Here is a 26,128-nt window from a genome sequence, read left to right as displayed (position 1 = left end):
GCAACACCTTTTGATTGACACCGCGGATTGCCAGGCTGGGGCAGATGGGCAGACGAGAGCTGCCAGCATTTCGGAAGCACGTCTGCTGTACCTTCTCCATGCCCTCCTGCAGCATGGCCTGTCGGGACAGTGACCACCGTGCACAATATTCATTTGGTTATTAGGAACTAGCTTTACTACCCGGCTTCGCCCGGGACTTGGATCCACCACGCCCGGCCACCTTTGTCTCCCCGGTGGCGATGTTCACACACCACACCGGTTAATTGTTTTAGGCTGAGTCGACCTAGGGGAGGCCCAAATAATCGTCACCGGTGGTGGCCGTGAGCGGGAATCGAACTCGGGTCGCCGGGTTCATAGCGCAGCTCGCTAACCACTACAATACAATGTGTTACGCTTCCACATGCGCGGGTCACATGACAGATTTGACGTCACAGCTCACTTGCTGTGCAAAAAATATATGCATTTTTTAAGCTCCCCCCCCCCCCACAAAAAAGTGTATTTTTTTAATTTGTGCATGGTGTACAGTCTGGAAAGTATCCACATGGCAAATTTCAAGTTTGTTGCATGTCGGGAAGTATGCTAAACATTTTGAACAGAAAACATTCACAACTTTGCTTTTTATTTATATGGAGATGAGGCGATTCACCCACACGGCGATATGTCGCGATGCGAGGTCGTGATTTGATTTATTAAATCATTATTATCTGTCTCGATTTTACAGACAAATAATTATTACCATAGCAGCTGAAATTAGTATAGACTCATCATATGATATCCATAAATCATAAAAGATTAATTCTTATGCAACCATTCAATGCATGCATTATGAGCATGAGAATTGATCTTAATCAATAAGTCGGTCTATGATGATTATTTACTGAGCGTGACCGCTTCATGCTCCTCTTTGCAATATGGCTGAACAGGACCACATGTTATTTACCCTTTCTGGCAATAAAACAGCTGTTAAGATGTTCAAACACCAAATATAAACTTTTTGCAAGGAATCTTGTCTGCATTAACCACACGTACTTGTGATGAACATGCAAACAAAACATGCTCTGATAATTACATATGCATTGTCCTTGAACTGATTGGTCTACAGAGACAGCCTTCTGTAAGACCATGTCTCACCAGTGTAAACCAGAGAACGCCAAAACGACCACATACCCAACATGCACTTGCACTGTGAACATATGGCATTTCCCAGTTGTATGTAGGTATGTTGAACTTCTTTCGCACCGTACGTAGCCAAACATGCTAAATCGGAGGTGCCGGAGGGCAGCCAATGGACACAAGCACCACTCCATTGCTAATCTGAACAGGGTGTCACCTAAATGATCAACGACCACTACTGCTACAGCTTTGGTCAGAACCTGCAATATAACAATACCGCAACAATGTCGCTGGAACTCAGCTGCCGGCGTTCGGTGTGCCCTTACCTGTCTGGTGGAGCCGGTTGCCTGCCGCACCTTCTCGGCCACGGTGGCCAGCGTGTGCACGAGCCGCGTCTGGCTCTCAAGGTCGTGGCGCAGCGTACGCCCGCAGCAGCAGAGCAGCGCGCCGAGCACACGGTGGGAGCGCCCGCCAAAATGCCCGTCTTCCAACGTGTCCTTCAGAAGCCTGGGTGAAGCAGCCACAGAAGGGGGTGAGAGGGGGGGTGGCAGGATAAGTGGTGATGGGGCGAATCAGGACCAGGCTTGGCCGATGCGGCCACCTGATGTGCAAATTAACCTTATGGCGGTACCCCGGGGTACCGGAGTACCCCGGTTCTCAGAATGTCCGTGAAGCAGTCATTTTTAGTCTGTTGATGGTCGGCGATGCGGCGATCGACTCATCTCGACGAGCTGTACACGATGCACCGATACGGTGCGTACGAGCTTTCAGGGTTTCAGAGCAATCGTCCTCGCTACGTTTCAACATCGCGGAGTAGCACTGATTTTGGATTGATTGGTACCCCAGTCGCGGAGTCAAGTAACACCCCTGGAAAAAAATAGTGTCCTAGAAATAAAATATTTTATTGCCTCGGCCATTTTGTATTATTTGGTACCCCGGGGTACCACCATGAGGATCAAATGACGCATCAAAGATTCGGCGGCCTACGAGTGCGGCCACGAATCCCAAACCAGACCATATTGTAAAGACCTGCTTTCAAGGAGGAATGGACGAGATCCACTTTGCTTCTGAACAAACATGAGTGGATAACAAATCTAAAATTACATTTTAATCTGCTGTTGCTAATCCATAGGAACGAACATGGGGCGGTGACATAACCCCACGTTCGCGCGTTCGCCGCTTGTTGCAGAGGTTCACATGTTTGGCCCAGCGGCTGCCCTGGTTAATACTGCGCGCGTGTGTAAAGACCGTATAAACGCGTTGGTCTGCTTCAGAGTGGACGATGAAGATGCTGTGACGTTATTCAAAAAAAGAGGCTATCGCGCTGGCGGAATAGAGACATTTTTCTTTTATAAATTGCTCGCAAATTGTTTCATTGCGACATGGCAACATTGCCCCGTACTGGCAGACTAACGCACATTTGCAGGCCGGTGTTGCCTTCGCCTTGTGCCGCACAGGGATAGCTGCCGCAGGGTGTACCCCTTCAGACTGCCACAGGGCATTTTGTGATGTACTGCATGGAATTCCGCAGAATACAGAATATGTATTGATGAAGATGATGGGGGTTGGGGGAAGTCGAGTTTGACCAATCACATGAGGCCAAGTTGAATAATCTCTAATCTGCTGAGCAATGTGGCAGCTAACATCTGCGTTAGTGGCCCTGGACTGGCAGCAGAAATTCCACATTACCATGACATGAGCCAGTCTGTCTAAAAGATTACTGCTGTTAGAATCTCACTGATTTAGATTTTGGTCAATTAAGTTAAAGATTCCTAAACTCAGAAATACATTCTAGATTGTATATTACATTTTTGTAGGGAAACTCATTATGTTGCACACGAAATCTATATAGGTATCTTATCTCTGCTGTGTTCTCCAAATTATAAGTTTTCAATTATTATTACGCTTTGTCAAGGATAAGTGAAAAATGTCGGTACATATGAGAGACACCAAAGGCAAATCTTGGACATGGCGATAGATGACGCCACAACTAAAACAGTACACTAGGTTAATGTTTTATATTGCGTTCTTACATCATGCACTGTGTGCACCCAGTTTGATTTACTAAAACAAATAAACATTATACCTGAGAAGGCTATGCTAGTAATGCTCTTCATTTGTGTCAACAAAGGGAATGACAAACGCAATTAGACTGCCTTTGAAATACGACTACAATGCTCTGAAAATAAAAAGGACAAAAATGTAACAGCAAAGCAAGGCAGTATGCACCTGTTGTACAAACCAGTGGACTATTATTACCCACTTATGTTTCAAGTGCAAGTTCTGCCAGAATATAGTGACCATGATTGAGTGCAGCAGATGTTAAAATGTAACCGTCTCAACAGGTATTAAGTGTTAGCTGTGCAAGGCAAGCAATGGAGAGGCACATTACTCACCAGTAGAGGTAGTGGGCTATTCTGATGTTCGACATGGACCTTCCCAGTAGAAACCTCATGAGAGCATTGTCCAGGTAACACTCGTGCTTCAATGCCTACACAACGCAGAGCATGTATTAAAAAAACACGAGGACTAAACCGTTCCTCGCACCTGCAAAGGTGATATTTAGTGGTAAACCTTACAAATCAATCAATATGCACATAAAACAACAGGTTTCTTTTTTAAAAAGTAATTAATTATATTTTCTCCTACGTGACTTTACCGAAAAAACCAAAGAGTATTAATCCTTGCAGTCACGAAAACTTCAAATCTAGAATCATTTTTTTAAGTAAATGGACACCTCATGAGTCTCCATATTATTTTAAACAGCTTCTGCTCCACATGTTAAACCAGCTCAGTATCGAGTGTTTTAGTACGTGGAGGGGGCACCAAGGTAGTGGGGGTAACCCACGCGCAGGAACATTTAAAAACCAGTGGCCAGCAACCTACTTCCTGTACTGCCACCAACGAGGGTTGCGTGTGTTTATGTGGAGCGGAGTGATGGCACCTGCAGCAGCTGTGGCAGGTAGTCGGCAAGCTCGTCATCAGACACGCACGCGATCCACTCCACCGCCGTACGCCGTACTTCCTGGTCCGCAAAGCTGAAGACGGGAACACGTGGGCAGCCAGACGAGAAAGTGTGCCGGCACGTGGGTGAGCGGGAATTACGGTGCAAAGCGGTGCAATGGGCTGCTGCGAGTTTGAGGACATGAGTCCTACTGGTGACAATGTTTTCCTTTCGGAAGGGTTCAATGCATTTCCTGTCAAGTGAATGGCTCACATGCGAGAAGTCTATGACACCACAACATGCTGGAACGTTGACAAAAAGGGGCAGCTAAAACGTGGGGCCATGTTAATCTCTGTTAGCGGCCAGATGGCAGTGGCTGAAATAACAAGATTCCCACGGCAGGGATTAATTTTGATAGAACTGCTGACTTTTTACCAAGTGGCAGTTATTTTCTACAAAGATGGCTTAACCCCTAACTGCTAGCCACCGTGCCATTCGGCCAGACAACGGCATTATTAGCTTCACAAAGAAAATAAAGCTATTTGTAGTAAAAACTGTCCACCGAGGAGATGGAGCAATGATATATTTTGCGTGAAAAATGTTGAACTTCTTTTGCACCGTACGTAGCCAACCATGCTAATCAGAGGTGCTGGTGTGAAGGTGCCATGTGGATCTTTACATCGCAGGACGGCGAGAGATGGCGGCCGCTTGGGAAGGTGCTTCATCCAGCAGTGGATCGATCATGATTGACAATGCTGATGATGATGCCGATGATGACACCGATGATGATTACGACCGTATGGGCTTTACTTCATCGGTAGGCTTACTTGGAGTGCAGCAGCATGAGGGCATGCACAGGCGAGAGGGCGGGCCAGTGTCCCAGCAGGGCATAGATGTCGGGCAGGGCTGAGCACTGCCAACCGGGGGCGCTGGCTAGGAGCCAAGGCAGCGCGTTGGCCTGAGCATGGAGGTGGTGCCTCTTCTCCCACAGCAGCACCTTGTCGTCCTCTCCCAGCCTGCGCGAAAGCGGCGGCGGACGACACCATCACCGTCACCGCCACCACGGATCAGAAACAAAAGACGCGCCCCCCCCCCCCCCCCCGCTTGCGAAGACCGCTGCGTCGCGTGCCGAGTTTAACCTCGTGTCTAAGCGATCCGCGCTGCGCATGCAGCTCATCGACCAATGCTATGTAGTGACGGATGTGCCACGTTTTTCGCTAAAATTTTCTTGAAATGCAATATATGTTTTTTTTTTTTAAGGAAAGCATTGTTGACGAATGTGTTGTGTTTTTTGTAAGCAGTGCTTGTGCACCACTGCCAACAGTTTCACCGAATGATTAGTCGAATTATGTAATCATCAGGTGGATTAGAACTGTGGATAAGTCTACTCAGCATGTGGTGAAATGCACTATGTGGATACAGCCAAACGATCCTCACCTGTGTATCGATAGTTCAATGTCCAAGTGAAATTTTATTGAGATACTACTGTGTGGTTTTATCTTGGTGTGGTGTTATCTTGGTGTGGCATGGGGCTGTTTTTGTTTTTGCTTTTACTGCCTTGCCCAAGCTTGGTGCTTACCCTTTTTATATATTTTGCACTCCTAGCGTGTTGTTGTATTGTTTGTTATTGCAACTTGCTGACCCACCCCAAATAGACATGTGTGAAAAAGAGCTTCATAGCTCATAGGATTCCTCAAGTCTAAATAAAGTGAAATACGTATTTGGCAGTCGAGAACAACGATTCACAAACGCCCGTTTTGGAAACCGCAACCTGCTACAACTTCTCCTGCGTACCGATTGACATATGTGTGCAATACGTAGGCACATATCAATTTATCAAATATGATTCTGGAGCTCATGACACGCGTTACTGAATTTCCTGTGTAAGACTCGATTACTGTCAGTTGACAAATGCACTTTGAAATTAGTTCACGTAAACGATGCAGCCACTAGAGGCTCTAAATTAGCAAAGGAAACGCGAAAATCGATTCCTCAAGTCAAACACTACCTCACATGGTGACAGTTTGCAAATTTACGAGGGGTGGAAACATTATATGCCTATTAATGAGCACATTATAATGTACCCCTTAATATGAAGGATGACTAACCAGGTAATAGAATATCTTGGCGAAGGGTGGTGGGTCAAGTGAGATAATGAGTTCGAGGAACGAAGTTTATCAACAGCTGACCTAAACGTTCTTGGGGAACCCACATCCAAAATGGCAATGAAGCGTCATCTGCCAATTATAAACGCCGATAAACTTTCGCAAGAAATGCTAAGTATGCTTAAAGGGATGCTGCCCCGGCGTAATGGTTAGCACACTGGAATTGCAATCCAGAGGTCGCAGATCCAATCTCCTGGAGCACCAGTTGAAGAAAGCAATGGGACAAGTTTATTCAATCCCAATGACGCCCCCACGCTCCTGTCCACTCAGCAGTATAAATGGGTAAACCGCCAGTTAGTCAAATGGCCGTCTACTCACGGTGGAGTAAAGTGTGGGAAGAGTAGGCCAACTATTTCATGAGAACCTCTCTAGAACGCCCTTGAAGCGTGGCGCGCTTACACCAGCAGAAGTAACTGCAAGGCTGCATCCTTAGCTTTTCTATGTGGATTTATAAAGGTTCAAATTAGACTGCCAAGTTAGACTATTTTCAGAATGTATCCAGGAACAGAGGTATTTTCATTGCAGTTGCTAAATTATATTATCCAAGAAAGTTCCTGGTTCATCGTCTCTCATTGATATTTTTAAATGTCAATGAAAAACTCGACACATAAATGAAGTGTAAAGCAATTTTGGAATTTTTATCATTGCAGACTTACAGTCGCGCAGACGACCAAGGTAAAAATATTCGGAATGCACGTCCAAATATCTAAAAATATATATAACGGACGTATTTATGTTCACATGCCTTCACGCACCCTGAAGCAATTACGGTTATATCGGTGAACCTAAATATGGAGCAAAGTGGAAAAGTGCTCGGTAATTCAAATACCAGCTCCTTCCATAAATAGCGGGTCGGGCAAATGCACATTATTTTTTTAGGCTGTGGTTGGTGCAACCCACCCCAGCACAGAGTCCTTGGACATGATCACTTGGAGGCTCTTCCTTGTGTCGGGATCCATGTCCTCGAAGTTGTACTGCAGCCACAACCCCCTTGCCATCGGAGTGGGGAATATGATATCCAGCTTCGTCGGTGGGAAATCCAGCTGTGGGAGAGTAATGCGTTGCACGGAAATGTGAACATCACACACACACACCTGCTTCACATTTTAAGTTTTCTATCAGCTCCGTACAGTATTTCCCTCCTTGCTCGTGAATAGTAATAGCTCACGGATAATTATGTTCGACTCGGAAAAGCTATCTTTTGAATGCATTACCTTAAATAAATAAGCCATACAACCCATGCAAATGATCACAACACCAAATAACTGGTAATAATAGACACCATAAAATAAATATTAAAGTATAAAATAATAGTTTATAAATGAATGTATCTTTAAATTATGATGCTGCGTATCATCAATTTATCTCATCGCTTTCTCGCACCACGTCATCTCTCATTGCTTTAGCTCATCACTTTATCTCGCTCTCTCTCTCGCGATACCTGGAGGATGACGCTGTCTGGCTGCAGCAGGTGGGCAGCGCTGCAGCTGGCTGCGTAGGTCGCCTGACTCGGTGGGCCCAGGCACAGCAGCTTCGTTCCACTGGTCAACACTCTACACAGTAGCCATGGACATCGCGCTTTAGAAGGCAGTGGTTTACGTGTGTCGCTCTGTATTATTAAATCGTTTGTAGATATTTATACGAAAATAAAACTACAAATTCTGAGGTTATTCTAAGAACTATTAATTTACATACGCACAAATGCAACAACGATTAGCATGGTTGGCTACGTATGGCGTGAAATAAGTTAAATGAGACGCAAAACACCATTGGGGAAAAGTGTTATTAATTAGCACCTATAAGGTTGTAATAGCATGTAAAGTGATGGTGTTAATACATTTTGTTGTCATTTATATGAAATAAATTGTTTACACGCACAACTAAATGATGAATACCTTGAGGTTTTAGTCAGAATTTATATTCACTGCACTACTCAAGCAGAATCAAGACTCTTATTGTCGGCTGACTTGACCCAGGGGAGACCCAGCCCAGACTCAGATACGAACTGCTCCTGGAGATAACTGATGTAGAGGAGTACTGCGGGGACCCAACGAGGGGCAACCGTGGGAAGGGGGCCAAGCAAAAAGGGGAGTGCCAGAAGGGCGAGAGAGGGGGGTCAGTAGACATAGTGAGACGTCTGCTAGTGGGGGGGGGGGGGGCGGCAGGTAGGAGGGGGGTCAGTAGACAGAGTGAGACGTCTACTAGTGGGGGGGGAGCCAGGTAGGAGGAAGAGAGCCAGGTCAAAGGGGATCAAAGGGGAACCTGGGCGGAAGGGGAGGGGTCAGAGACAAAGGAGAGCCAGGGAGAGAGAGAGGAGCCAGGTAGCAGGTAGCAGGTAGAAAGGCTCCTGGGCCGGAGAGACAAAGGAGGCTCCGGGTGGATGGGTACGAGGTAGCCTGGACGAAGGTCGAGGGAGTCGGGAGACAGGGTTAGAGACAGGGAGTAGTGAGTACCCGCGACGGAACTAAGTGTGTGGATGTTGGCGTGAATCAACGGCAAGCAGCCCCGAATATTCATCCCTGGTCTCCGTCTGAGTCTACAATCCCACAGGGCATCACGAAGCATGACTCTGCACTATTATCAGTAATCTAACCCGGGTCTCAACTCGATTGCAGTGCAGTGTGAGAACCACTATACCAAAACTTCCCACATGGAGAAACATACACACACACACACACACGCGCCACATTCTTACATTCAACAAAGCCATTCCAAAGATTTTTTTCGGAATTTCTTAGAAATAGCAGTGGCCAGAGGTAAGAAATGCATTGTCTAGAGGAATGTGCACGAGCTGGCAAGCACTTATACATTCACAAGCACACTACAACATACGTGTACGCACCACAGGCAGTAGTAAAGAGCTCTATGTGCATATATGACACGAACATAAACCATAAATCAAAGGTGTATGACAGCACCTTTATGGTGATGTGGGAAGCTCAACGAATTCGTGACCAGGCCAACAACTGGCTTAGTATTGACTAATGGACAGCAGTCTCGCGAAAATGTACGAATTTTCGCCGTAATACGAATACTCTGGGGCTAGTGGCGTCGAGTCTGTAACACAGCACGGCAATGGTAATGAAGCCACATCGTAGAATGTTAATGTGCTTCAGAGTTGTGACGGTATTGCTTTGCTGCCACAAAGCGCAGCACGGCGTCCGCAAGCCTGCGGCAGCAATGATAATGATGATGATGCATCAAGCCGCGACGATCCACGGGGAATTGCCGGCGGAATACTCACTGCCTGAAGTTGAAGAGCGGAATAGTGGCCCAGCCCAGCGGCTCGGGGCTGCGACGCTGCTTGCTGCTGTCGGGGGAGCCCCCGGAGGCGGACGGCTGTGGGACACCTTGCAGGGTTACCCTGAGCACCGTCTCGCGCGGCAGCTGGGACACCTGCACTGGCAAGTTCACCCTGCGCGTCCGTCGTAGTGAACACGCACGCGCGCACATCACAACAACAGGATGATTCAAAACAAAATAAGGGACCGAGTTGGCAGTGGGGCATTCACAAGGGGGCAATGGACTGCATTTGCTATTAGCAGTCTTACAATGTAATACATACAATAGGCCCACAAGTGTGTGCAATGTATGTAGAACTTCTTTCGCACCGTACGTAGCCAACCGTGCTAATCAGAGGTTGCGGGGGAAGGACAAACTAAACACAAAAAGCAGTTCTAAAGAAATGACCTTTCAATATAAATGCAATGGCATTTATTCTTTACGGAGAGGGCATTGAAACTGAGGAACATATATTTGTAGATCACATTTAATTTTAAGTCAAGATGTTACCTTAATCACGCTGATGACAGTTCTTTTGAATGGGTTTTACTTGACATAAAAGCAACAGATGTTACTGTATATTACCTATTATCTATTTATTTTGAAGAGCATTGTGAGAAACCAAGTATATTAAACGTAATACTTCCCTGCTGTTTTCCTGGCTTCCAATTTGCTAAATTCTCCTTAGAAGATATTTTTTCAATAAACTAAAGGTTTTGGAATCCAGAGTTTATTGCACCAAGAAAGCAGACTTATGTTTGGCTGCTACTGATCATTCGCATTCCTGAATGGACTACTTCAGTTTTGTCAATTAATTTTGGTTAATGCGTTTCTTCCTTGAAGGCAATGTTTTCCGTTGGGTTTCCAGGTACAGCCAAGTATTTCACACAATAGCTTCCTCTATTTCATTGCCGCTTAGAGCAAAGCCACATATTTGAAGACAAAAAGTGTGGTCTACCGTCTGCGGGGATGAGTCTCACAAGTGAACGGTACAAAAGTTACAATAGCACACGAGGAGGCAATGAGGCCATCGCCATGCCAGCTGCCTTCGCATCTCCCCCGTCGTTGTTATTGGCAAAGACCACATCAGGTGCTCATTTTATGACAAGCAAGATTTTGTGCAAGAGCAAAGCTAGGCTGAAAGCTAACACAAACACACGAGTATACAAGCAAGTGTGCCTGCAGACACACAGTAAGTATGCAAAAAAATTCATATTATACGACATAAAGGTGCAGATGGAACACATGCATTTACGCAGTCTCACGGGGCGGACATCATGAATGCAGGCACGTGGACACAATCACGCACACAGCCGCCAATGCCGGCAGTTCATTAGCTCGCAGCAGGGCACTTCGGACTGGGGATGTGAAAGCCGGTGTATATTTGCACAGCTGCACTTTTTACTGCAAGACACGCGAGGCCACACTTACAAGGTCGTATCTCGTCACGTGAGAATCATTACACACATCAGAGACTTCACGGTCAAATTGTGTTCAGTGTCTGTTGCGTGTTAGAACCCGTGTCGACACTGCAGCATTTGCGTTCAGTGTGGTTTCCTGCCCACACGCAAAAAACTGGTGCTGCTGCACTAATAATATTGCCACAGCTCGGATTGAAGTCACCTCATCTGTATCTTTAGAATTACCCTGTTATTATAATTACAATTGCTATTTTGTTTCAGTCCGCAAAGTAATTTCACACAATTGTCAGAAACTGTGGTAAATATTTGTATTTGTCCTATATAGGCGTAATTGGGAACACACGTGCGACTGCCTGACCAAAAGTGACATGTTATTAACTGCAATTAATCTAACTCTAATGAACAACAGATCTTAGGCAGCCTGGGGTATTGCTCTCTTCACCCAACTCCATCCCACGATGCACATTTGGAAGCCAACCTGTCGCCAGTGGAAATAAACTCTGCCCTTGCTAACCACAGCAGCTTTCTTTGGCAGCTTTTGTGCAAGTCCAATGGAATCTCACTGGAGGACAGCATTATTGCCAGCGTCACAGGAGCACTCAGTTTCGACTCCACTATCTGCATCAATGCAATGTAAGCCAGCGCCATATCTTCCAACATCCCTGGGACAGCTGTGGCAATCGGATCAATGGCACAATTTAAAAATACCCCATGCAGAGGGCGTGCGGGTGGCGGGGATGGCAAATGCCATGCAGGAGCATTGAGCTACACCACTGCTGACAGCCTGGGACTGAATTCAGGCACACACCTGTGATTAAGCCAAATTTTCTCGTGTTGTAAGTTGATGCCATCAATCTTGGTCACCACTGACTACAAAACCCCGTAATTCCGCACACAATGAGAACTGGTTTCACAGTGAGTCTATAATGGCATTTTACATGTCGTACAGATGTCCTGATGGCTATGCATCATACTACATCATATGCTAATACTATAGGCAATGTTTTCTTTGCAGCTGTTCCTTTTGCTAGATGTAATGTATCAGTAATAAACATTACTATGTTATGAGTAAACACCAATTTTGGAAATTGCTCCTTATTTTATGATGCTTTTCATACGAAATGTCTTCTTTCTAGTTAAAAAAAAACGATTCCTTCCCAATTATTATTATTGTTCCTTTCTCTCATCATTTGCCCCAAATGTATCCCGACTGTGCTATCGGCATCGTGCAATATGGCAAGGTGTGCATTGGGATCCCTCACAGAGCAGCGTGACCCTCCGTGCGAGTGACCGGCCCGCAGAAACAAATACCACAGAGCTACCTCTGAAATACCTTCAAGTGACCTGTGAGTGGGCTGAGACCCCCAGCTCAATAAACTTTGAAAACATGGTATAATTACAGGCGGCTTCCTGGATTCGCACCCACAAACCCAGCGGAGCCACCCAGCCACCTTTTCCCAAATCAGTTTTTGAATGACAGCTCAATTAATTGCTTGGACATTATGCATGAGAGTACTTTTACATACCAAATAAGAAAACATTCACATTCATCAACAGCAGAGCCTTAAAATAAAAAGTCCAGGTGATGTTTTGGGAAATGGCCCTTCTTCGTGGCGGAGTTAGTAAGGATTGGAGACTGCACTTAATAACATGCAGCTTGATGAAAATGTCATTTTAAAGATGTTTTTTGATGACCAGTTTTAAAAAAAGGTTCGTGAAAAGTTACCTAGTAGTAGATATGGGGCAATAAAAAAATCCTTCAAGAATGAAATGTATGACTAAATAAATTCATTTATGTTGAAAGTGAAATTATAAAATGTTTGCTGGCACAGTGCATTGTGGGAAGGGTTGTTTTTGTGAAAACAAGGCACTGGAGAGCCATTGCCCGAAACGTCACCTATTAAAAAAACGTTTACGTTTAAGGCTAGTGTTGTTGAGGAATGTGTTGAGTTTCTTGTTAACTGTGTTTGTGCACAACTGCCAACAGTGTCAACAAATAATTTGTTTGCATACTCAATACCTTGTTTGATATGTAGCTTTCCAAAACGTAGGTTGTTCATATATTTAATGTGTTTACTCTGTTGTCGTTTTTACTGCTAATTCACAGGCATAATGGAACATGCGGAGAGCGAGTGATGTGCTGTGCGTGTACGCGTGCGTGCGTCAAGAATAATAACACCAGACTCACTGATCATTCCAGCGGATTTGGTGGAAGAAGCTTTTGTACATGCGGCCCGACTGACACTTGTACGGCTGCAGGATCGACCGGCCTCCATGCGTCAGAGAGCACACGATGTTGTACTTCTCATAGCTGCAGAGAAACAAACCGCCATGGCTTTCTACACGTCTGTAGCATTTGCACAACTTTTCACTTTTTTGGTTGATGGGCGAATCGGGGGTCGTGTTACGGGACGAAGAATCCATTTGGAAATCTCACAGAGAGAGTGCCCCCCACTGAAAGCAGAAACGATTTATCACAGAGTATTGAAAATTCCCAGAGAGACTTTATCCAAATAAAATAGTTTGATGTGGAGTCATTGAGACCATCAACTCACTGAACTTGAGAGTCTGCTTTAATTAACGCAGCTTGCTGGATTCAAAACCAGGAGCTGCTCGCTCTGCTCTGAGCAGCGGCTTGACCTCAAATACATCAAACCACCTCTGTATACACACTAATATGTTAAGACAAACACCAGCTCTGTACAATGCAGTAATGACATTGCCAGCAGAGGTCCCCCCTTCTTTCTAGCAGAGCCCCATATGTTACCAATATGTGGGGGGGGGATATGGTGGTTGAAATATTTTCAGAAGGAGATGACAAAAAAGACTGCATGCCAATTCTTCTGTAAGGCTTCATGTAAACTCTTCTCACTGCCCTATATTATTCATATACACATATTGTGCTGATATGCGACATGAGTTATATTAAAATACACTTCAAAAAGAAAGCAATAAAAGATATTAACGTTTGTAAAATACCACTGTCATATTTGTATGAGTAAAGCATATACATCACATACAGAATATAAATGCCAAACATCACGTTTAAGCCCAAATATATTTCTACGAGTCTAAAAGGAAATTCAACAGCCGAGCATACTTACAAACACACACAACCTGGCGCTTTGAAGACAGGGTTGAGGAATCTCACAAATATCGATACATGCATGAGAACCGCCTGCACGTCTTTTACATAGCCTAGAAGGCAGTACAGCAAGTAGGCTGCTGTTTCAGCAGCCTACTTGAGTAATTGCACATGTGCACGCACGAGTTCTCTCCAGGTGCTTCCCAAAACATACTCCAAGGAATTGGCCAAAATATACAATACAAGACCATTCTTAAATATTGCAGAGACTCAGCGAAAGGTCTCATGGGCTATGAGCCACAAGTAGAAAATGCACATTCCTACAATGGGTGCTGCTGCTGTATCCAAGTGACGGCAGAGGTTGAATTCCTACAAGGTGGGATTGACTTAATCCGCTGTGGAGAAATCACTGTGATATGCCGAGATGACTGAGTTAAGCCCTCAGACCACAGTGGCTGGGTGGACAAGCAATGCATTTTCATTGACTTGCTCAGAGGTAGACGCAATACAAAAACAAAACAGGCTTTAATGCTGTCTTTACAACGCAAGGCTGGTATGTCCCAGGCTCCTCGAGTGAAAGTTAAAACTTCCTGAGAGTAGGAAAAAAAGACTTTCAAATGATTAGCTCTGCAACGTGTTCTCTTGTTGTACCGTATGTTGAACTTCTTTTGCACTGTACATAGCCAACTGTGCTAATCGGAGGTGCGGGGATGGACAACAAACTAAACACAAAAAACACAAAGTGTGCGGTTCGGCACGAAGTCTGACATTTCACTCCACCCGAAATGGAAATCACGCCGGACTGGGCGCATCTCCGGAAACACATCGGAGTGCTGTATAGCATGACTAACTATGCAGTCGGACTTTAAGATTATGGCCCAGAATAGCATCATATCACTCGGGTGACATCACTGCAACGTTCACTCGGATACATAAATGCGGTGACGTCACTGGAGCACTTTCTCCACGCGTTAGCGCTCTGCCATTATCAAAACGGCCACCACCTGTGTAGTCGGCTTGCCTACCTGTTGATCCAGCCTACCTGTTGATCCAGCCTACCTGTTGATCCAGCCTACCTGTTGATCCAGCCTACCTGTTGATCCAGCCTACCTGTTGATCCAGCCTACCTGTTGATCCAGCCTACCTGGTGATCCTGCCTACCTGTTGATCCAGCCTACCTGTTGATCCAGCCTACCTGTTGATCCAGCCTACCTGGTGATCCAGCTGGCCGGCACGTGGTGCGCGGCGTGCAGCGTGAAGCGCAGCGTGTCGGTGACTCCGGGCGCTTCCCGCACGGCGGCGTCACGCGCCACGATCCCTTCCGTCGCGCCGGGCAGGAAGTCGGCATCGAAGGCGGCGCAGTAGAGCTCCACGAGCTCGTAGAGTGCCGCCGTCAGCCGCTCCGCCTGCGTCTCCACCTCCCCGCTGCTGCCCGCGCGCCCTGGGGGAGCAGCACGCCACGTGGGTTGAGCGAGGCACCCAGGAGTCGGCCAGCGCGCACACTCTCCAGCGTTGACTGGACATCTTTGAAAAAGAGCTTTATTATAGCTCATCGGATTTCACCGGTATGAGTAAAGATCCGGTGATGCGGCGCTTTGGAGGAATCATGCAAAACGTTAGCATCACTTGTGATACTCCAAACCTACAGGGTTTATGGGTGGGCGATTAGATTGTCAGTACATTAAGTAGGTTGCTCAGATATCTACACTTAGGTGTTCATCGATAAAGGCTTTATTTTTTTCTTATTATGAATCAACAACATATTGTTGTCAATTGCTTATCACAAAAAATGTATGTTAAATGAATCATTTATATCAAATTAATTACTACCATAGTTACAAAGCCAGCAAACATGTCAAACAGATGCTTTAAAACATGCACTAGAAGGTCAATGAATTGGAATAGATTACTTGAATTGGTCATGGTGTATTTACGCGCCACGTGGTTAAAGCATTACAGTCGCAGCTTTACACAAGTTGATTAGCCAACGCTATAATGAGCAGCTTATCTGGTTAAGCCGGATTAAGTAGTTAATGTCTCAGAATGACATAGATCAACAACACAGATTCAAGACAAGTGGATGGGTTGTTATTACTCAAAGAGCATTGTCTGCGATTACCATTGAGCATATGTAATGCGCCTCAATAAGAAGCGGGAGAAGTACTTCTCCATAAGGTGCCAGATGGTCTTCCATATAATGCACTGTAGCACATTTTTCGCAAGCAACTATGTAATATTTACATTAATTAGGTGTTTGTTCTTAAAACCCAATAATTAGCATTTGTGAAAAATATATTCACTTAGTTGAAGCTATGCTCAAAAATGTTCAAGACTAAATCGGTAAATGGTAGGTCTTTGTTACGGAAAAATAAAGATAACTAGCAAGCAATGTAATGACCATGATAATATCAGCAACTAAAACGATGCCAGCACTTGCTTCCGCGCTTTCGCACACTGTGCATCTAACGTCGGCTCGATTTCTTGCGGAAAAACACAAGCAGCGATAACTGGAAGCAAATGTTCAGCGGCGCGCAAATTTGTGCGCGTGTGTGTGTGTGCGCGGAGCGGTAGTGTAGCGGTTAGCGCGCTGCGCTATGAACCTGGCGACCTGGGTTCGATCCCCGCTCACGGCCAACACCCAGTGACAATTATCTGAACCGGTCCTGGGCCTCCCCTAGGTCGACTCAGCCTCAAATGAGTACCTGGTGCGGTGTGTAAACATCGCCACTGGGGAGATAAAGGCAGTCGGGCGTGGTACTGGCCACCCACCCCCTCGTGTACCGTTCCGGCCTTCATAGGTGCTCGCTAACAGCACTTGCCCCTACAGTCTGTTAAGGCTATATGGGGGATCTTTGTGGAGCGGGAGTGGAGTGGTTAACGAGCTTTGCTACAAACTCTGTGACGCGAGTTGGATGTGCGCTCACGGCCAACATCGGTGACACATATCTGAACCGGTCCTAGACCTCCCCTAGGTCGACTCAGCCTCAAATGAGTACCTGATGCAGTGTGTTAACATCGGCACTGGGGAGACAAACGCAGTCGGGCGTGGTGCTGGCCATCCACCTCCACGCATACCGTTCCGGCCTTCATCGGTGCTCGCTAACAGCACTTGCCCCAACAGTCTGTCAAGGCTATACGAGGGATCTTTGTCTTTGTGCGCGTGTGTGCATGTGCACGTGTGTGAGCTGGGCTCGTTCCAGGGCTGCATTCCTGAGTTCCTTACTCGCATCTTGCTTTCCCGGCAGGGTGTGCGAGCGCTTGTTCTCCACCGAGAGCCTCTCACTCGCTGTCGCCCCCGTGGCCTGCACGCACACGCACAACGTAGTTGCAGCTCCGGGTGGCGCACAAACGCTCAAAGCGGGGGGGGGGCACAGCGCGTACCCATCGACGTGTGTACACGAGCGTGCCGGAGGAAGGCAGAATCAGAATATTTATTCATACTGGATGAATCCGATGAGCTATAAAGTTATTTTTCACAGATGTCCAGTAGTGCGGCGCTTCCACACGGCTTTCCTGCACTGTAAGAATGACATATTGTCCCGTAACATGTAATTTCCGGCCCTCCCAATCAAAAATAAAATATTAAAACACGTGGCCAAGTTAGGCATTCCACTGTAAATACCAAAAGGAACGCGTTCGCCAGTATATGGTGGTGCTCGCCAAATTATTTGTTGGCCACTCTGATTTGGTGTGCCGATGTGAATTGATTTGTCAATGAATGAAGGGTTATGATCATCATGACCAATCTTTGGGTCACCACACCTAACCATCACTTTCTTTCTGCCAGATTGTGTCATTGTTGTGCACTCAACACCTACCCCCTCCAGAGTCTGCTCTTCCACTATGTACTGTAAAACTTTCTCATCGGAATTCAGTTAAAATAATAATAATAATTGAATTCCCTTGTTAATCTGGCAAATTATTATTACATGCAGGCAGTAGAAGGTTGGTTGGAATGAGAATGTTTGAGTAAGAGTGCATGGTAAGTAAGGTTTCAACCAAAGATAACTAATCTCTGTGCCATTATAAGTGAGTAAACATTGCTCCAAGGCAAACAGCAGAATGTGTAATTCATTCTATAAGTGCGTTTAGGAACAAAAGAGAAGCATATTTGTATTGCACAGTCACAATGAGTGTATCAGAGTATATATTTAAATGCTAAAATAAAGAGAACGTATATTAACTGATATGCAGGATACAGAAATACATTTTCAGTTTGCAATCAACTCTATATGTTTGTTAAATGTGTAAGTGCTCACGTTTAACCATGCAATACAACAAGGGGATCATGTAGTTAGAACTACTGGCAGAAGCCAATATATTTATCACACTCTTTTACGTGCATTCAAATCAATTGCAACAGCAATCAAAACCATGCATTCCAAACAAGCTCCATCAAATCTAATCCCGGTAGCGTCTTTTTACTTCTCAAGAATGCATTTGACCTACCCATGTGAATGGAAAACTATTCCAGAGGATCATGCATGCTGCACGATGGCAATGTGAACTCAGCAGGAAGTCAAGACTCGCACGCACAGCAAAACCCAGAGGTAAAAAAGTGCTGCTAACACAGGCCGGGTCTCTGCTCCAAGTGAAAGGACAGTGTGGATGGTGATACATGGAAGTGTAAACAAAAGTCGATCGTTCTAACTTAAGAGGTAGAACTGGGAGCATTAGCTGAGATTATGATGAGTGGAAACACTCGGGGGATGCGACGATCCACAAATTACGCTCACGACAAATACATTGAACTGTGCACGCAAAATCCTGGTCATTTCCAATTCATATACGTGTAAACATATACATGTGCATAAGCATATATGAATACGAAAATAAATAACACAAGCACCGCAAGTTCAAAATAAGAACCAACTGATGGGTATGACCTGTAACGCCGGACAGAATGTACCACGCGCGTGGGGCATGCACATAAATAACATCTTTAAAAAAACACACACACACAATCAAGCTGTGTGTAACATTAAAAAAGAAGCAATCCATGAAGTGAATCATCAGCCTGAATCATGATAATTCTCGAACTGTGGAGGGGAAAATAGTTACATGCCTTGTACATGAATTGCATGGATGTAAGTGTAAGACAGAGACGGCAAAAGTGGACATAGTTGAGGGGACAAACCTCTATAGTCGTATGGCGTGGGCGGTTGGCTGCATGCCGCAGAGCCTGCACAGCCTCCGTGACGGCCGGGGTCTCGATGTGGGACAGCGCACTGCACACGGCCTTGGTGGCATGCGCCACCCTTTCCATCCCACGGTGCTGCTCCCACTGAAAGTATGCAAGCATGGGCCAGTGTGGTTAAGAAAGGTCAAACACAACCCCAAAGACGACCATGGCCTTCAAGCAGTGACAGATTGATAACGGACTTTAAATTTGCTATTCTTATTATTATTGCTGTGCCCAGATTGTGTTTTCGGGCTGATGCCAGCATGAAAGAGAGCGATTAAGTAACAGGTAAGGCAGAAATATCACATGTATATGTGTAAACAGTTGTATTCAGATGCATAAATAAAAGTCAACAACTCTACAACAATTTGAATGTAAACCTGCAACCAGGAATTAACTGTTACAGCGTGAGAAGCGACACCTACGTGACATTTATCGCCACGTTTTTGCTAAACAACAACGCGGGTTGAGCAACCCCCATCGCAAAGAGAACTCTGAGAGAGAAAATATTCGTCAGCGGGATTTATATTTTATGGGGGGGTTATGCTTTCCAGGCTCTAGGGTACCATGTCACTATCTCAATCAGCAGTAGGCCATGCTTTCCCACCTGATGACGGACGCTTGTGTTGCACCCGAAACGTCGATTTAATTTAGTTGTTTTCATTTATTTAATTTAATTTTTTACATACGTGACTTTACCGAAAAAACCAAAGAGTATTTGAAAGCAAGATACTTTGCACGGAGCGGTGCTTCCGTAGCATAATAGTGAGCACACTGGACTTGCCATCTAGAGGTCGCCGGTTCAATTTAATCACTCAGCGAGGAAGTTGAAACAAAGAATAACATTTCTTTAATCCCCCACCCCCACCCTTTCCCTCTGCGCGTGTCCAGTTTTCAGTTCAGTTTTCAGTTTAATTTATTAGGATTTACCCTGTGAACAATTCGGCTCTTGATTTGGGTTCAACCGCAACAAACAATAAAATTACAAGATACACCTAAAAAATTCATTGTACACAAATCTGAACATCACATACGTAAACAATAAAATCCTACAGAAAAAGCACAATCCATCCATGTTGCGTACAAAAAGTGAAAACAAAATCCATTTCGATGTTTGATCTCAATAACAATCATAATACAATACAGATAAAAAAATTTGAAGTATAAATCTATACTAAATCAAAAAAATCGGGCCAAACCAAGCCCCTCTAAAACTTACTAAAACAATGCCTGCATTCGACTGCAGGCACAATTGGTCAAGTAGCAGGTCACATCCGGTGCAGTAAAGCGTGGATACCTCGAGCGCTTATTAAACATCTGACCGGTTGTGCAAGGGTGGGGCCAAAAATGCCCTCTCTTTTAGAGCTCCCTCTTCTTGGAGGCTCTTCCGCCAGCAATAGGCTGGGCAAAGAAATTGCAGCGCTGCACCTTTACCGTTTACTCTGAATGGGGAGGATGTTGTCATGAGTCTGGGCAATTTTGCATGCCCCGTTCTTTTGCAGATGTTTCATACACAGTGCTGACAAACCCAGCCAAGCGGACGCACACTTTGGACACGGAGTTACACATTGCAGACAGTTGTTTTTATTTACGAAAAATGACCAAAATTTTTAACAAACCTTGGTTTGCAAAAAAATGTCCAGTTCATTGTGGTACGCATCCATCAGCTGTGATAGCCCTTTCCTTCAACAACACGAGTACAAAGATAAGAACAATAGTTTTAACATTAATGATGGCTGTGAAGATGAGTATTAAATAGTTTGGAAAGGCAGCCAGATATTCAGAGAAAAAAAGGTCTGGACCTTGATTGCCAGCTGCATGCACTCTGAAAGTTAGAAATTCCATTCTGCATGTACTTTTAATTTGTATTAAGTACGTTTTCTATATATAATAACGAATATTCATACTACTTGTTCATATTTTAAGGAAGGCACCGACTTGTTGAATTATTATGTTTATTATCTTCAATATTATTTCGACAAACAACTAAGCATAAGGCTCGTCTGTATATTTCTCTTTGCTGACATTGGGTACAATAAAGCATGTATGCACACAATTTCACAACATCTCCGTGGCGAGATGTTAACTACCTCACCTGGTGTGCAGGAGGCAGAGAGTAAGGAGGTAGAGAGTTCGATCCCGACCCTGACGCCTGTATATTTGGAGTTTGGTTGTGTGCAATTTTTCTCCGGCTCCTCCGGTTTTTCCCTCCACATTTATAAACATACGTTTAGAGTATTTGTCTGCTATTAACGTCCACATGATAAACCACTTCGTTGGGCTATCACTTGTGGCCAGGTAGTTTCTGAAGAAGAGCTATATAGCTCAGTGGGCCTTACGTGGTAAAGAAAATAAAACTGTTTATAGTTTAGTTTAAATACTTTAATAGTAAATGGGGCCGAACAAAGACAGTAGCGGCACCAACCTGGAGACGGTGTGCTTCAGAGGGTGGCTGTAGAGATGCAAGTGCTGCTGCAAGTCTGTTGGATCCGCGTCGTCTTCGCTCTGCGACGGTCAATCCACGGCACGAGCACGCGAAACCCCCGAGGACAAATAATCACGGGCGCAATTTTAGTTTGCACGAACTAAATCACAACAACGACTCAACCTGGTGCAGACACTGCCATGTGATCCATAATAGAGGTTTTTGGGTGAGATCGCATAAATATATAAACGTTAAAACCCGCCACCACCCGACACAGCCAACTAGTAAGGATTGTCACACAAACAGAACGTGGCCAATTCGTCACTAGTACAGCACACCGGTGTGTTGGAGAGCCAAGCCACAACATTTACAAACTGAGTACGACGTTATTAATTCATTACAACTAGCTTCATCAGGCGACAGCCAGATTTGTGGAGAAATACTCTTGTTTGACGCTTGCGATTGAGTTTTTGTTGTTGTTCTAAATGGTGGTTGTGCACCCAATACCAACGCAGCATCACACTATTACTGTTTCGTTCCTTAGATAGAGGCGTAGATGTGTTGACCACCCTTCTGCGCTTTTGCACAATGTGCATTACGCAAGCCCTTTGAACTTGTCCTTCCTGTCCATTGTGTTTATTCCAATAGCCCTACCAACAGTAATCCCTATTGAAGTACGCTGCCCTTTGTAGGCATGCATTTAAATAAATAATGTATTGGTTGATGATTCGCTTCCACGCAAGACTGAGACGGTAGCTAGCCGAACGGTTAAAGTTATTTTGATTTCTTTCAATTTCGATAGATTCTCTCATTAGTCTTGGCCAGTAGTAGCTAGTTTTGCACAAAACTTCAACATTATCAAAATCAATTGAGTGTCCTTGTTGGCACGCGTGTTCTGCTACTGCTGACAGTAATCCCCCCCCCCCACATTGTGCAAGAGCACAGAAGGGTGGTTTTCACATCTACGCCTCTATATAAGAAACAAAACAGGTGGACTTCTCCACAAATCTGGCTGTCGCCTGTTGAAGCTGGTTGTAATTACTGGCGAAACGTCGTACTCAAAGATTGTAAATGTTGTGGCTTGGCCCTCCAACACACCAATTGGCATGTTCTGTTTACGTGACAATCCTTACTAGTTGGCTGTGTCGGGTGGTGGCGGGTTACAACGACACATTTATATATTTACGCGATCTAACCCATAAACCTTTATTACATAGGATATTGGTCGTGAAAGTCTACGTGTTAAATTGACTGCCATGTGAGTCAACTTTTTAAACATGTCTCAATGACAACTTGAAGCAATGCATGTTTTTATCTTGAGAAATGGCCATTATAATTACCATTGCGAAAACATACAAAGATCTCCCAAGATATTTTAATCACACATTACATGTCTACATACAACGCCTCTTGTCATATTTTGAGGTTCTTACAGTTTATTTATTGCCACCATCCCAGAAAAATTCCACGTCTTTGTAGAATAACTCTTTTGTGCGATGTGGTTGAGCTAACAAAGCAGAAGACGTTAAACAAAATATTTAGCTCAAGAAACATAAGCAACTTTTTCAACCGAAGCTTGCTTCATCGTTTTTTTTTACTCCGAAACAATGCAGTGCTCCCTCACCCACATACGATGCGTAATGTTTTATTGCCACCAAATAAAAACATTCCGGTCTGGTGATACTGCGGCAGAGCACTTGACTCGCATGTGGAAGGTTATGGGTTCAACTCTGGGTTGTGCCTCAAGTTAGCTCATTTACTGTTGTGCTTACACCGGTTTCGTGACTGCCACGGTACGGAAAATGCTCGTCATAAAGAAAGGGCAGTGCGCACCATGAGACTCAGAGCTGTAAACAGAGACGAGGACTGCCCCGTACTAGTTTCATCAGGAAGATACAATCCAAAAAACAAACATATCGTATATAGCTCGGCGTTGAGTCCCGTGAAGTCTCACACAAGTAATAAACTTCGGCACTTTCATTAAACAGTTGACATGATAGTCAAGGGCACTTAATGACATTAGTGCAGTGACAATTTATTCAAAAGTAAGGAATGGAACTACATCGAGTAGGTCACAAGAGTGCTCCCGATCTAGAGTGCTCTTAACATAAAGGGTTTTGAGAGCTTGGACTTGAATGGGGTCCGGCAGCCAATGGCACTGATGGCTAAGGGAAGGGAGTTCCAGATATGAGGAAAAGAAGGGAGAATGCACACCCTCCGGCACCTCTCATTAGCACAGTTGGCTATGTACGGTGCGAAGGAAGTTCAACGTACACACATAGATACAATAAGCCACGGTTGGCTGCGGGACTTCGACAAAAAGCCTTGGTTCCTGGCAGAAAGGGGGGGGGGGGAGAGTGCTGGGAGAGGAGTAGAGTGAAATGAGAGGGCAGAGAGGTCGTTGGGGGAAAGTCTTTGTAGGATGTTGTATTGAACCAACTTGCGTCGCATTACTTTATTATTTTACCACACGGCGGTGCTTAATGTGGCCCCATTAGGCAACACGGGGATGCAGGATGTAACAAGTAGGGCCTGACCGTGCGTGCGAGGTCGTGCCGCATGGCCGAGACGTGCAGCAGCTGCAGGCGGATGTCCGTGTCGAACTTGCGGCACAGATGGATGTGTTCGTGGCTGCCTAGGCACTGCCGGCTGTGGACGGCAAACACAATAGCGTGCGAGGTCTCTCACTGGGGCTGTGGTCAGGCTGGGGAGTGGCACGTACAGATGGTTCCCTTTGATTTCCACGTGAAAGTTCTTTCAACGCTGCACCCAGTAGTAGTAGGCTTACAAATACACCGAGCGGGGTTTTGGATGTTTGTATATGTATATGCTTTGAAACAATGAACAATTAAATACCGGGGATATTTTCATTCTTTATTTTAACTGGAGTATGTGTTCATGTGTGAAAATAATCATTTAAAAAAATATCAGATTGTAGAACATGAACAATTGTAAACACATATGTTTAAGCGGATATAACTGAGAGCAAAAACTCGATTTTATTATTAATATTTGAAATTACAGACACTCATGTCCCCTTTGAAAATGGATGCTCAATCCATGGAGACTCTAACCCAGTATTAATATTGATTGATGAGAGCAGATGTTATTTTTAGTTCAGTGGTTTCTGACCGGTGACAAAAATAGAACAGAGAAATCGTGAAAGACCTTGGCCCTGGTTCTGAATAAAAAAAGCTACCTTATTGACTCGGGTTATCTAGAGGGCCCCTCTGATAGGCACCCAGTGCTCTCTGAACATACCTCTGCAGCACCTCCTCCCGGCCACACACGCGGAGCACGTAGTCGCTGGTCACCACCTTGCCGAGGTCGTCGTGGGTGCAGCACAGTGCCTGAATGACGATCAGCTCCACCGGGGAGCTCACTGTCCACCACCCAGAGCAGAAAACATCCATAAGGAAGCATCGCCACTGACGTTCGTGCAGCGGGAGAGACTACTAATACGTCATCTTCTTGGTTCTTTCGGTAAAGTCACGTAGAAGGGAAATAATAAAATAATAAAAATACAACATGATAAAATAATTCTCACGACGTTTCGGCCACAACGCAAGCAGCCGTCATCAGGTGAAGAACAGGTCTGTCGGGGAGACAGTCTGACTCTGTCTTCTCGACAGACCTGTTCTTCACCTGACTCTGTCTTCTCGACAGACCTGTTCTTCACCTGAGGACGGCTGCTTGCGTTGTGGCCGAAACGTCGTGAGAATTGTATTTTATTATGTTTTATTTTTATTATTTTATTATTTCCATTCTACGTGACTTTACCGAAAGAACCAAGAAGATGAATCCCTGCAGTCACGAAAGCTTTAAATCGAAACTAATACTTCGTTGGTTTTCAATTGTCCCGAATCACAGAGCCGAGCCAGTCAACGTTACAAACAGGAAGCAGCAACAGGGGAACACAGCCATGCTATGCAATCGAGGGAGAGAGCGAGACGCTCAGTTGAGTTTCTGAAGGAGATCCCAGCACGGAGAGCGAAACGTTGGATATTTTGCCGAACAACATAAAGGTACAAACTGAAAACACATCGGGCAGAACAAAGCTGTCTACGAAAGACGTGACGTTCATTTGCCGTTCAAATCTTGCGCATTTGCAAAAGGCCTCAAGGCAGAGAAATGTCTCTATCCACTTTCTCATCTGGATAGAACAGGGTATGACCAGAAGAGAGTTGTCTGAGAAGTAGGCCAGTAAAATATACTTGTTTAAGAATTAAAATCAAGAAAACATTGTCCAATGTGCATGACAGATGATAGCTTGACATGTGGTCTACTTATGTGAAGGATACTGTAGATTTTCCACAAGGCATCTCTGTCACCTTGATTGCTTGTTTTGCTCAGTGCAATGTCGTGGTTGATTGATGGCACATTTATATATTTTTTTTATTGGAGATTTTAATTTAGTGTTTCTTGGAAAACGGTGTGTTTTACCACTGGCACTTTTTACGTCTAATATTGCACTTTTTGTTTCCTTAATTGGCTAAAACTTTTAAAAGATG

General features: G+C 44.9%; 1 protein-coding gene across 2 annotated transcripts in view; it reads right to left on the bottom strand.

Annotated features, from left to right (window-relative positions):
- LOC144933798 (phosphatidylinositol 4-phosphate 3-kinase C2 domain-containing subunit alpha-like) overlaps positions 1-26,128 on the bottom strand; it is a 70,095-nt gene that overhangs the window by 22,825 nt on the left and 21,142 nt on the right. For both annotated transcript variants that reach the window (XM_078858932.1, XM_078858933.1), the window contains exons 7-22: positions 24,879-24,999; positions 24,155-24,266; positions 21,618-21,697; positions 20,812-20,875; positions 19,148-19,294; positions 17,234-17,312; positions 15,223-15,451; positions 13,114-13,236; positions 9,467-9,637; positions 7,664-7,775; positions 7,123-7,265; positions 4,885-5,073; positions 4,058-4,151; positions 3,510-3,604; positions 1,440-1,620; positions 8-118 (exon numbers count right to left, since the gene is read on the bottom strand). In XM_078858932.1, coding sequence (XP_078715058.1) covers positions 8-118; positions 1,440-1,620; positions 3,510-3,604; positions 4,058-4,151; positions 4,885-5,073; positions 7,123-7,265; positions 7,664-7,775; positions 9,467-9,637; positions 13,114-13,236; positions 15,223-15,451; positions 17,234-17,312; positions 19,148-19,294; positions 20,812-20,875; positions 21,618-21,697; positions 24,155-24,266; positions 24,879-24,999 — 2,051 coding nt within the window. The remainder of the gene's footprint in view (positions 1-7; positions 119-1,439; positions 1,621-3,509; positions 3,605-4,057; positions 4,152-4,884; positions 5,074-7,122; positions 7,266-7,663; positions 7,776-9,466; positions 9,638-13,113; positions 13,237-15,222; positions 15,452-17,233; positions 17,313-19,147; positions 19,295-20,811; positions 20,876-21,617; positions 21,698-24,154; positions 24,267-24,878; positions 25,000-26,128) is intronic.

The sequence above is a fragment of the Lampetra fluviatilis genome, chromosome 8 (genome assembly GCF_964198595.1).
Source record: "Lampetra fluviatilis chromosome 8, kcLamFluv1.1, whole genome shotgun sequence".
NCBI classification, from domain to species: Eukaryota; Metazoa; Chordata; class Hyperoartia; order Petromyzontiformes; family Petromyzontidae; genus Lampetra; species Lampetra fluviatilis.
The sequence above is the reverse complement of the archived record's forward strand: the minus strand, read 5'-3'. Positions and strand labels throughout refer to the sequence as shown.